This window comes from Rhinolophus ferrumequinum, chromosome 18 (genome assembly GCF_004115265.2).
Source record: "Rhinolophus ferrumequinum isolate MPI-CBG mRhiFer1 chromosome 18, mRhiFer1_v1.p, whole genome shotgun sequence".
Classification (NCBI taxonomy): Eukaryota; Metazoa; Chordata; class Mammalia; order Chiroptera; family Rhinolophidae; genus Rhinolophus; species Rhinolophus ferrumequinum.
The window spans coordinates 27,097,066-27,110,880 of record NC_046301.1 but is presented as its reverse complement, the minus strand read 5'-3'; the positions used below and the strand labels follow the sequence as shown (position 1 = coordinate 27,110,880).

Below are 13,815 nucleotides of genomic sequence, written 5' to 3'. Positions count from 1 at the left end.
CTGTGATTAATTCTTGATACATACACATAAGTATTTTGAAGATATATGTTTGACTTTTACCCAATGTATTCCACCTCAGGCCCAAATCCAAAGTAATCCACATAACTTTTTCTTGTAAATATGTGGATTTGCTTTAAAAGAATAATTTTGACCCAATTTTATTATCCTACAGTAAAGAGTTCGCATGTTGCTGTTAACTACAATATGAGGTAGCATTAGAATAATGAAAGTCAACACAAAATGAGGTGTGAATATTTAATACATGAAGAAAAACATTAGCTCATTCATGGGATTTCCTTATTTTATTCATTATTAGTGATTACATCCCCTCAAAATGTGTCTCCATTCTTTAAAGAAAGTAATCTCCAGACAGGTAATGACTTCAAAATTTTTCAAACCTTCCAGACCTTCCCAACACAATGATAGAAACAGGCAAAGAGAGCCTTCCTATCCATGCTGAGGTAGGAGCTTGTGGAGAAGACAAAGGCCCAACAAACCAGCAGCAAGATGCAGACTGATCTAAAGGGGAAAAGTCACAATGTACCCTTTCCATGTTTAATGTCACCCTATCCATGGGAAATATCTACCATCGTTTTCATTTGTGCAAATGTATTGTTGGTGGAAGTGGTAACTGAACAATATCAGATAGTTACACTTAATGCTAATGAAATCTACATTTCTTTAACTTATGCATGACTTTCATGCACAGTTCTTACTGTTTATCTGCTGAATTTTGTGGAGGGGATTTGTGGATAAAGAATGCACTCAAATATTGTAAAATGTGTATATGTACCAGTTTCCCAAAAATGATAAAAAAACAAAATCCTAGTCTCTAGTATTAGCTTGTGTGGTTGTATTATAGAAGCTTATCCATTGGAAAATTTCACAGAGCTATGACAGAGCTACCTTGTCTTCCATGCATCTAAAAGCCTAAGACTCAGTATTTGTGACTAATGTGCACTTGGGGGAATTGGACTCATTGAAAGTAGCAACATCAATCACTATATTTTACTGGGCAACTATTATCATTTAAATCTGACAATTACATTGTGAGGCTGGAATTATAATGACCCCCATTTTACACAGGAGGAAAAGGAATTAAAAAGTTTAACTGACATATACAAAGTCACTCAAGTAGTAAATGTTGGAGCCATAATTCCAATCCATGTCTGCTTATTTTAATATACTACTAGCTGCATTGACACGAGACTTGGAAAAGGTGGTAGTCTCAGAAGCAGTAGACTTGGCTTCCAGGTGAGAGCTCCTCCACACATTTCCAGCAGCTTAGAAACAACTCACTTAAATTTCTGTTTTCTCATCTGGAAATGGGTATAATAATAATTCCATTTCTCCCATAAACTTTAGAGAGCTATAGTGAAGATTAAGCGGATTTGAAAGTGTTTTGAAAAGATAAAAACAATACATAAATTCAAAGCTGTATCAAATATATAAGCTCTTTGAAGGCAAGAATTTCCATTTCATTCTCCTCTAGTGCTCTGAGCTTGCTGTTTAGTTCACAGTAAAGGGCTGAGACACAGGGAAGAGGGACTGTTTGGCTCATTTATAACAAATTAATTGAGGTATTTATTTTCTCATTTAAACTCTCAATTATACTATCAAGCATGATGAGGAAATAGCTTCATTCTACAAAGAGGGGCAAAAAAGTTTTATAGCATAAAACTACTAATCATATTCAAATCTATTATTTGTGTGATTCCAAATCTCATGTTCTCTTGACTTTTCATTTATAATTTAATTAATTAAGTGAAATAAAACATTAGGAATCTATAAATGTACACAGTTAGACAAAGTGTTGAGATATCTTAATTATGTGCTTGAAAGATCTACCGGGGATAAAAGAGTTCCAAATTGTCCAACATCCTAAATGTAACTGATATGCAACAGAGGGGAAGATGCAGTACTACTCGAGTTTCAGCACCTCAGCTTTTAAAAATCATTCCCATGCTTTAGTTCACTAAACATAATATTAAGTGGCTTATGTGGTTTATTTTGTTAGTCTCTTCTTTGTCACCAAACAGTGTATGTCCTGCCTTGGTATACAAACAATAGAAAAAGATTCCAACAGGAATATAGAAATGCATTTTTCATTGTCCTCTGCTTTTCATATCAAGTGCCCTTCAAAACTGTCCAAAGTTCCTAACACTTTGGATAGTAATAATAAAAGTTCACAAATATTTGTGTACTGAGATGGGCCACACACAGTGTTCCATATCTATTCTGTGGCTTCAGAATATTCCTATAATGTATGATTCCCTTTTACAAAGGCAGAAACTGAAGACTTGGATTAAGTTCTTTGTCCAATGTCATACATCTAATAAATAGTAAAACTAGAATTCAGTTTCAAGTTCAGACTCTTAACCAGTGCTGTTCTGTCTCCTGGGACTTCAGGGCTATAAACAACCAAGAGTCAAGTTTTTGTTGTTGTTGATGTTATTTTCATAGACAAAACACTTGTGATGACAATCCTTGATTTGTCTGTGTTCTGAGATTAAAGGTGAGGATTCATGGTCCTTCCCATTAAAAGAACAAAAACTATAAAGCTCCTCAACATACCTTCTAATTATTGCCTCTGTTTCTAAGATTCCCTCTCCAATTGTAAATTAGCAATAACACTGCAAACTAGTCAAAACTTTAAAAAACGATAAAACAGATAAAATTATAAATTATAAAAGTGCCTGGGAATTTTAGAGCTCAAGATCTCTATTTCATACATAAACTAAAAACAAAATTGAAATTTTTCTATTCCTCACAAACAAAATATAGAACATGAATAAAGAAAAAAATAATGACATGAGTGGAAATGCATTTTTCAAGAAAAACTAGCAAAGCACACACCGTTCCTACCACCCCTACCACCCCAAAGTCACTTCCAGAATTTCCTTTGCCAAAGACTTGTAATGAGGAGAGATTTTTTCTTTTTTTCTTTTTCTTTTTTAAAGAGGAGCCCTCCTCCCATTCTAGAATTTAGGAGCTTTTTCTGTGGTAGCTGGACCACTAAAAACAGATAGTCTCTTTAAATATCTGTAATTCACAATAAATAGCTTATATGAAACCCTTGAGGAATATGTGAAAAATGTCCCAAATTAGACCCACTAACATGTGTATAACAGTATTTTCAAATATATTGACCAAACTGATCACCCTATACCTCATAATCCTTATTCTTCAGATTGAAACTAGTTATTGTGAGCTGCATGTCAGTCTCAAGGTATCCTTCAATAATGAATAACAATCTAAATAGTAAAACTAGGAGGCTATATATGCCATTTGTTTGAGAAATGTGAAGAGATATGAAAATTAAAACAATCTAAGAAACTATCTACTCATCAATTCCCTTCCAGTAATGCCCTCCATATCCCCCAATCCTGTTTGTTTTATTCAGTTGAAGACAATTATAACGGTCAAGATTTAATTTTAGAACTTGAGGTACAAATTAGTAGTCAGCATTTTGGATGATTTTTTTTCAATAATGTTAATTAATATATGAAAATTAAACTCAATAATAACAAGGGTTTTTTGGTTTGTTTGCTGAAGGAAATAATCAATAGAATGAAAGTAAGACAAAGCTAAGTTATTGGAAAACTAATACAAAAGATGGACTGCTGGCACAATAAAGAAAAAAAGAAAGGCATACATATTAAAAAATAATCACACACATGCTAGTGCAGATATGAAAGCAATTGTTCTATGACAAGAAACTGTATCTCTAAACTTCTCATTAACATATATCCTCTGAAAGAAAAAAATATATATTATTTTGTGTTTTGATACTTTTTTTTTTTGAAAATTTGCACTAAAAGAATTAACATGGAAATATGTGGTACATAATATCCTGGGGATGGGAGGGAGACAGAGACAATTTTGTGGCTGTTCAAGAGTATATATAGTCACATTCTGTGGAAAATCCAAAACTAAAATGGAAACTGAGCATAGTTATAAATGTTTGGGCCCTTGTAACGGTGTCTTGTATTCTAACCACATGGCTTTTGCATCATTCTAACAGCATTTATAAATCCTGTTATTATAAATGTATATTGTACATATTTTCAGTATATCCTTTTCACATATAGCAGTGTAGCTTTAGGGGTACAGATAATAATTTTGAATATATTGGCTTGTAGATGAAAATTAAAAAATATATGACATCTTTCTCTAAATAGGATTTGAGGCAGACACCAAATAAATTGTTTCTTTTGAAATTCAAATGTAGAACAAAAGCAAATTTGGACTTTCAAAAGTTTAATTCTGTAATAAAAGATATTTAATAATCTATAATATTTAATGTGTTTGATAGATAAATAATCATGAAGGGCCTCAATGTAGTAGGAACTGCACTATGGTTTGTGAAAGATACATAGACAGCCATGGCATGATCCTGCCTTCAAGCAGGTCACATTTTCATCCTCCAAGTTAATTTTAAAATGTTTTCATTTTATAAATTAAAATTATCAAAAATGACAAAATACTCTAAATGAAATAATACTGAAAAATAGTAGATGTTAGATTCCTAATCAACACCACTGTGAGACCCACATTCATTTTTTATCCAAATTAGTAAAATCAGCTTTGAAAAACATTTTGATGTTTGAAAATTTTTAAATCGTGGGTAATTTTCAAATTTTCACTTTGAATTCAACAACTGATTTTCCTATTGTATTGAAGAGACATAGTCATATAACAGATGTGGTAATGAATTATTCCGATCATTAGAGAAAACCTAGAAATTTTGAATGATAATTGCCATAACAAAAAAAGCTAATATTTTAATCATATCTGGAGAATCTTTAGTAGGATCTGGTTAAAAAAGAAGTAAATATATTTAACCAGTTCCCATATATTAATATTATACAGCCCAATAAAATGTTTAAATCTAAGAGTGTAGCTCTGTCTAATGTATCCTCTGCTCACTTATAAAAAAGTAGTTTTGCATGTCAATTTAGATTTCATTTCCTATAGTAGCATTTGCTGTGCAGATGTAGTACTTCTATCAACTTTTTCTTTTCTTTCTTTTTTTTTTTTTTTTTAAGGGAGAAGGAAAAGGAGGAGGAAGTGGAGGGAAAAACACACACTCTTTAAAAATTCAATTATACAGCAAAACATGCTGGAATAATTAGAAAGCAACCGCTTTTTTTAAGCCTTTTAAAAAACTTTGGGCGGCTCTATGAAATTTTAAAATTTGTGAAGTGGTATTGGAAGAGATTACGAGAAGATCTGAGATCTAGGCATGAATCAGCATTGTATTGTCAAAATGCACAGTGCAAAGAGCTCATCACTTTAAAGGCTTGATATGAAATGGAAATGCTCCATACCTAGGCTCAGCAGGTTGAAGCCTATAAGACCTCAGTAAGGAATAGCATAGGAATAAATTAGTATTAATATTAACCTTCTATAGTTTCATTTAGTAATTTTTATTTAGCTTCTCTTTTCCTAAAATAGAAAATTTCAACCAACACCCTTTGATTCCTGTTTAGTATAATGTCTCCTTTTCTTGAAAGTCTCTTGTGATAAGTGAAGTATGAAAGTTTACAAAATATCCAATGACAAATTAATTATTCTTACATACAATGAGCTATTTCTTTCTTTGTAACAGCCACTTGAATATAACTGAATAGTTACACCACTGGGCTGGGCTGTACTGTGTGCTGTTCCATGTGTTCACGGCTTTCTTCACACCAGCATTGCTAAGTAGCATCCAAGTTGATTCTGGTTTTATGAAATATTTGCATATCTTTAAGTCGATCATTCCAGGTTTCAGTAATTACCTCAATAAAAATGGCAAAACATGATAACCCAGCAAATCCATAACTACTTACAATCTATAATATAACTGTACATATATATGTATACATATCACATATATACTTATATATATACATGCACATGAAGTTACATTTATGCAAAGTGTAATAAAGGTTTAGCGAACATTAATTAATTTGATGAACACAGATATGCAATCTCAATAATTCATGACTAAAATCCAATGATGAGAAATACACCTTAAAATTTATATATGCAGAATCAAGGCTATAAAGGTGGAAAAAATATATAGTTTTAGAATTCTTTTTTCCAAGAGCATTTACAATCAGTGCTATTTCGGAATACCTTTATAAATCAAGTTTACAAGAATATTTAAGATAACCTATTTAAAAATTAAAATCGAAGGCACTCCACTTTTAAAAGAAATAGAGAGTTATCTTTCAAACAGCATTTTAAGTGAATTTTTTCAAAGTAGATGTCATTTATATTTTTTCAATTTTTCTAAATACATTTACTTACAGTGTTTCAAAAGGTATTCAGTGTGCGCAACAGTTTTATGAAAGAACAATATACTCTCCAACACCTCCATCTGCTGGCTTAGAGAAAAAGTAGATTTTTATCTGCTGTTTCTTTAAATTTAATATTTTTATAATTTATTTTTATGCAATTGAAATATAAAATTAATTTATTTTTAAGTGGGTTAATAGCTATTTGTCAAAGTCATTCATGAAAAGAGATTTGAACAGGAAATTTAATATTTAATATTGTTTATTCCAAAACCCTACGTGATCAAGTATTCAGGTTTTAAGTCCAATTAGTTTTATTTAAACAAGTTTTAGTAATAAGTATGGCATTAAAGTTTATTAAATTTCTTTAGAATGTAAAAGTATTTAGTATTTTCCTAAAATACTGATTTTGTTCAACTGTATGCAGTAGGTTGTGTATGCCCATATACAATACTAAATTTATTATTTTCACAAAAATGTTGAATTTTTGCAATAAGTTGCTTTTGTATAAGAACTACTAGATGAATTTCACATCCTCATACTGAAGTTGTTAGACAAGACCCCAGTGGGCAGTGAATGCTGAAGGCGTAAAAGCCAGTAAGGCTTTGACAACTATTTGAAAGAGCACAGAGGGGAAAGGTTGAAAAAAGGAATTACTGTAAGAAAGCATTCATATAGTCTCTGACAACTAGAAGACACTCTATAAACTTGGAAGGGAGGGAGAGGGGAGAAAGAAATTCTTGAGACCCATCACTGGTTTCAACTGTTGAACAATCAGATGCTCAGATACTGGTCTTTTTTTCTAGTTTTAAGGTTTGCATTTTCTTATAATGAAGGTTTATGTTTGAAAAGCTTTTGGTGGGGTGGAGGGGGAACCTTAGTATTATCTGTAGCTAAAAAGGAAGGGAAGGAGGAACAGAAAGGAGGGGGGAGAGGGAAGAAAAGAGGGAGGGAGAAAGAAAGTGGAAATCTGTATTTCCTTCAGGTACCCATGGAAACAAGTGGGAACAAATAGGTACTTGCATTACCCCACTGTGACTGTGAAAGAGAAGGGTGTGGGAGTTCGGTGCCATGAACAATCATTTTACCCAGTTCAGAATATAATGACTTCATTTTATTTGCATAACCTTAACGCATTCAGTAGATCTTGCTGGATCCTTAAATCAGTGTCAACCTTGGCATTTCCAAATAAATTCCTCCACCTTAGGAATTAAATTAAATTAAATTAGTAAACTAATATATTTGCTATTTTGAAATCATATTATCCATTCTCTCAACATATCCATTCTCTCAAAAACCCTGTGGGATTTTTATGATTGAACTTTTAAGAGGGAAGAACAAGATCCTTTATGAACATTGATTGATGACACATTTTAATAATGGAGTTAAAGAGCAGAATTCCTTAGATTTCTGGAAATAAGAGAAACTCATTTTGGTTTTAGCTACCAACATATTTGATGCTTCTGCTTCTACTTCACACAGGAAAGAATCAGGGACTCACTCCCTGGACTGCAAAGGCAAGGAAACAAAGGCTAAGCATTGGAGAAAATCCCTGAGTAGGATTTAAATGATCAAGACTCAGCTTGACAAGTTTGATATTAGAGATTTCCATTCATTTCTCTTTCTGAAAAATTTTGTAACTATTTTTACATTTCCTACTGCCCTATGCAAAAAGAAAAAAAAAAGGAAAGAATAAAGATACAAACACTCTATTTCATTTTACAATCTCTAGATTGTGAAATTCCTAAAGGAATGAAGAAACTAAGCCTCACAGATGTTACATGATTTGCCCAGTCAATGAGTCCAGAATATTCTATCCAGTGAGTCTCTCTTCTGTAACAGTGTCTCACTAGTTGTCTTTAGCAATCAATAAGATTACTTATAATATGGGAGTTGCAAATGTCGTGATTCTGAATTTCCACGTGGGAAACTTGAAAATGCATTTAGTTTCTCCCCGCCATTTGTTTTAGTGTCCTAGAATAATAATCCATGGAGGAGTAATTTTGGGATCTGAAGACACGTACATTTTTATTTCAGCTTCATTTTCTGAGGAAAAAAAAATCTGTGCAAAATGAAGATGTGATTTTCATTTCAGTTTCTCAGAACTGTGGTCAAACCAATTGTGTGTGTGTGTTTTAATGAATTTCATTTAAATGAATGACATGGATGTACTCATTATGTGGAAATTCAGAGTTATATATATGTTTAATATCTGTACATTTTTGTTTGCATATCTATTTTCCATAAAATTTACCATTAAAAATAAATCTACTTAAAAATATTGAGACTGAGGGCCTAGTCACCTAACCTGAACTAACCATAATCTTTAATGTTTACAAAGCCCCAACACAGTCATTTAGCATTTGTTGGACCCAAGGCATATTCATTTTGTTCAGTGGACATACCTATGATTTTCTCAGGACCTCTCATTATTTTCACCAATGAGTGAACTTCTCAATCATTGACAATTTTCAAAAAGTACAGCTGTCAAGTACTTTCACATCATTTTCAGAATCTATATACTTCCAATAATCAGTCTTGCCTTGGGTCCATTAATTTTCAAAGCATTTTCATACTAGTATACAATTACATAGAGTTAGATACTTAGCATGGTAAGCCACTCATAATTCAAGAAAATACCGAAAACTGATAGCAAATCAAATGAATAATCGAATCTAGAAGTAAATAGGTCAAGCATAAAAGCCTTCAAAAAGTAAACCACAGCAGTTTCTTTATATATGTGTGTATATAATATATAATAAATATATCATATATAATTATACACTAAAATTTTCCAAGATATTCTTATAGAGATTTTTCAGAGCTGCAAATCTATTTTAAATCTCTTTCTCTTTCTCTCCCCCTCCCCCTTCCTTCCCTTCTCCACCCCACCCTACTCGTTTCTTTCCTCACTTTATATCAACATTTGAAGAAAACATATAGCACTGAAACTTCCTTAAATAGGTTCTTTATAAACAATTTAATGCTAGGCATCTAATCCAGTATGACCATCATAAGGACCCTGTTCTAGCAAAGAAAATTGTTTCATTTCTTCATTCATCCGGGTGACAGTGGTTTCAAAACGAGTTGCTGATGTTGCTGATATGATAACCTAGCTAACCCATCGAATATATATATGATTAACGCTTAATATGGGGAAGTGGAATGGCAACCAGCTGTTTGTCTAATGTGGGAAGACAGCAGCTGGACTTTGTCTGTGGTAATTTTCCTCTAGCTCCTTTACACTGTAGCCAAAGTGGGAGGTGAGCCATCTGCAAAGCCCCCTCCAAATTGTTAACTATGAAATACAAACTGAGAACATCAAAGCAGGAAAGAATCGCCCCAACCCAGGAGGCAGGAAATGATGGCAGCTGCTGGGAAGAGGGCAGGAAGGTGCAGTGGCAGCGGCTGCACAGCCTCTGCCGGCGCGGGGGTGGGAGCGCCGGAACAAAGACCGCCGAGCCTTTCCATTGAACCCTTTAGAGACTGCATTGCTTGGATTCTCATACTTTGTAGCCTTGACAGAGCTTCATCGCGTGTCCCGGAACACTGAGCGGACCCACAGGGCTAACATGGATAACTGCAAAGACTAAAATGGCTGATCAGCGACTTCTTCAGATTTTCCAACTCGGCCGGATCTAACTGCTGTCGGGCGCTCTTCCTCCCGCTGCTGTTGCGGGAGCCCCGCTCCCTGAGAACAAAGCGCACCCGGCCCGCGAGCTGACCCGGCCCTCCTGGCAGAGTTGCCCCCTGCACCTGACGGCTGAAGCTCAGCTGAGCGGCGAGAAATTGACGCGCGCCCCCTCCGCCGGCCCCGGCCCCGCCAGCCTCCTGCCTGCGTCAGCCTCGCTCCTCCAGGCGCCGGGCCCCTCCGGTGGGCGTTACGTAACAGCCCCGAGCCCAACTACGGAACCATTTTAACTACTTGTCCCGTCCCAGCGAAGGATGTAAGGCTCCCGGAGTCTGCAGAGTGAACCCGAGTTGGCTGCAGATCTAAACCCGGGGCCGAAGGCCAGGGCTCCAGCTGCCTGGGCAGGCGGCGGGGCTCGGGCACTCCCGGTGGGATCTATCCAACAACCCGACAGCGCGCCCTGGGGAACAGCGTGTTCTCTTTGAGCAAGGTGCCACCAGGCGCGCCAGGTGGGGGGAGAGGAGGCAGTGAGGGCTTCTCTGGAAGCACTCAAGAGATGCCAGAACCCCCTGAACCTAAGGAAGACCCCCTCCTCCAACCCCCACCCCACCTTTCTAGTGCGCACACTCTTCAGTGCTTTTCGCTCCCTCCTCACCTCCCCCACGGCCAGCGGGGGTCCCCGAGATTGCAGCCACTTTCTCCCTGTGCTGTTACACGCACGCGCGTGTGCAGTCACTCACACCCACACACTGACACACAAAAACACGCACACACCACCCCGCACTTATACTCGCTGGCTTTCCGCGTGTGGCACCCGAAATACATGAATATTCATTACTTACAAGCATTGGTGACTGCGAAGCTGTTTGCTACCTCCAAATTGTCGATATGGGGTGTCAGTCTGAACTCCGAAGTGGAAAACTGAACCATCCCTACCCGAAATGCACTGTATTCCTGATCGGCGCCCCTGGGAAATAGCCCCCCTGCAAAGAACAAACACCAAGCAGAACAGTGTCAGTGCCCGGGGGGAAAAGAGAGGAGCCCGCTAGCGCCCAAGAGCCCTAGAGTCTCTTATTAACGCTAACAGGCCGAATAAACACATCCAGGGACACGGGAAACCGAGGTGGGGGTGGGGGGGAAGGTCGGACGTCCAAATGGTAGCCAAAGGGTCAAGACACAGATGGGAGTCTGAGGGCAAGGTAGGTGGCCAGAAACGTTCGCCTTCCCTCCTAAGCACAAGGTTTGCATTCAGACCCCTAGAGAATCTCAGCAAAGGGGAAAATGTTAAAGAAGAATTAATAAAATCTGGGAGTCAGAAATGAGAAGACCTTTTACTATATTGTATCAAAGCCATCGTCTTTTCCCTTTGCTTCATCCCAAGAAAAACATGTATATTCTAGGCTGTTTAAATCTGGAATGCAGTCAAGGTATGACATAAGTCTACATGACATGAATTAATTTGTCCACTGTGAACAAAGATTACCACCAAATTCTGCACAATTCAAAAACAGAGCACAAAGGGTACCTACCTATCTGTATGCTGTTAGAAGAGACACCAAAAATCAGTCCCCATAAAACAGGAGAAAGGAGGACAGATATATGCATAATCTTTTGCATTTCCAAGAAAAGTAGAGCATCCACAAAATATCCTTTTTCCCCCTTTTCCTCCTCTTCCTTCGTTGGCCGTTTTCCTCAGCAAATTAGATCCTCCGCATTTTGAAACAGCAATTTAGCACCAAGCTGCTAAAAACCTGAAGTGGAGGCAGAATTCCTATTTCCCAGGTCCTGTGGGTGGCTGCTGATGCCCTGCACCCTGTCCCTGCTCCCGAAGTCCGGAGGACTGGTTGGATGCAGTTTTCAGCGGAGCTGCCGCTATGGTCCCAGTGTCTTGGAATATTCAGCACCCTCCCATGCACTCACACACACTCACCCTCTCTCGAGCTCTCTTCTCCCTCTCTCCCCTCTCTCTCACACACGGGCGCGCGCGCACACACACACACACACCCACACCCACACACATACACACATACACGCAAGTCACAGAGAGGGGAAGGCAGTCCCGGACGCGCGTGCGCGACTCGCGGCAGGAGGCTGGCGCGCGCGCCCACCTCTCCCCCGCCTGGCACCCCGCACCCCGCACTGCCCTAGCAGCGTCGCGTGCCCAGCGCTGGGAAAGCGCTCCGGGGCTCGGCAGCGGCTATCCCTCGGCGAGACCTCTGGTCTCGCGAGCTGTCGTGCCCCCCGCGCGCTTCTGCCTTTCAGCACCCGGGACAGCGCCCCGCTTCCAGCTTGGCGCTACCTTTGTGCCGCCGCCGCTGCAGCGGCGGTGGAGAGGATCCAGCCTGGACCAAATGCAGCAAAGCTGATTTCCGGCTGCTGTGCAGGAGAAGCCGAATTGCTAATTGTTGGCCTTGAAGCGTTCTGTCACCAGGCCCTTTTGTTTCACGTTAAAAGCAATTTTAATTTGTATCTTCAATGGCCTGTGAAAACCCACCTAGCAATATAAAACGCTGCCATCCCCCTCACCTGACTCAGCCAAAAAGCAAACAAGCAAAATAAAATACCCATCGAAGAAGCGTTCGTAAATTGTGAACTTCAGCTAAAGGTGCCGTAGCCATGGTCCAAGGAAAACCCCAGATTCTGTCTTGAGAGGCTCAAGTCGCATAGAAGATCAAGATTGAATCGTTGAAATACTTCGCATAGAAATCCCATTTTTTAGAGTGTGTTGCACTGGGCTGTGATGCCAACTTGCCGAGCCAGCCCGGTGGGGAATCTCTCGCCGCCTTCACTGCACTCGCTCTCGTCGGGGAGACCTGTAGACTTGGTCGACCCTTCTTTATACGGATCGAAAGCAGAAGACTCCGTTTTAACAGGGGAAGGCTTTTAGGAGAAAAGCTTTAGAAGATGAGAAGATGAAGCATGTCTAGAAAGATCTCTGAGCTGCAGACTCTTTCCCAAAGACTTAGTTGGAAACTGGATATCCCATCGCGGTTTTGAAAAAAATCATTGCCCAAGGAAAGTAAGCTAGGGTCTCATCATTTTGAACCCGCGACCTCGAGCCCACTGAGAAAGAAAGATGAGGTTTGGGATTAAAAGTGTGTGGGATGGTAGTTAGTGTGGAGTACCGAAGCCTGGACTCCCCCCGCCTGTGGAATGTGTGCACTTCACGTGAAACTGGTTGCCATGCCAATGCCTGGGAACCTGCTTTGGCAAGTCCCTCTGCTGCCTCAGAAATTTCTCACTAAATTTAATGGCTGTTGTGGTTTAAACAAATAAATAGAGGAAAATTGAATACAAGGGACCATTTCCAGGAGGCAGGAGATTGGAGTCCACAATACTAAAGGAATAACCTGCTAATATCTCAGAATGCCAAGTGAGTTAGTCTATCATGCTTCCTTCCTGTGCAGTTGTCACAGTAATGTCACCCCTGTAGCGTCCTGTTGACTGTATTGTCTCTTACTTGCCCCTATATCACTCTAGGCCTCAATTTCCCTATTGTAAAAATGAGGAAGATAAACAAAGTGGCTTCTATGGCACTCAAATCTTATATGATTTCAGGTTATGGTCTTCCCTGTTTTTGTTTTTTTGATGCATATCCCTAAACCAGGAAGTTTCAAAATATCCATAATCTATTATTAAGGCTATGTACTGTAAGTAAATATAGCTCCCACTTTTATCACTAAGAATTTATTTTAGTCTGTTAATAAACAATTCACTATATAAAAATAGGTTCTGTGAATTAAAGTGCAGTTAGCCTTTTAAAAATTAAATAAGAATAAAAATAGTAAGAGGTATAAATAAATATATATCCAAATTTACAATATAGAGAATAATTAAGTAAATCTTACCCATTCAATCACTAATTGTAATGTAAGTTACAAAAATGATTTCAAGTAAGTG

The 13,815-nt window shown here is 38.1% G+C and overlaps 1 protein-coding gene across 5 annotated transcripts in view; it reads right to left on the bottom strand.

Annotated features, from left to right (window-relative positions):
* Positions 1 to 11,952, bottom strand: part of GRIA2 (glutamate ionotropic receptor AMPA type subunit 2) — a 120,448-nt gene extending 108,496 nt beyond the window's left edge. For 2 of the 5 annotated variants that reach the window (XM_033134180.1, XM_033134181.1), the window contains exons 1-2: positions 11,445 to 11,951; positions 10,758 to 10,898 (exon numbers count right to left, since the gene is read on the bottom strand). In XM_033134180.1, the coding sequence (XP_032990071.1) occupies positions 10,758 to 10,898; positions 11,445 to 11,532 (229 nt within the window). In that variant the 5' untranslated portion in view covers positions 11,533 to 11,951. Of the gene's footprint in view, positions 1 to 10,757; positions 10,899 to 11,444 lie in introns of all 5 variants that reach the window. The other 3 variants (XM_033134184.1, XM_033134182.1, XM_033134183.1) reach the window with 3 other exon arrangements.
* Between the last annotated feature and the right edge of the window lie 1,863 nt (positions 11,953 to 13,815).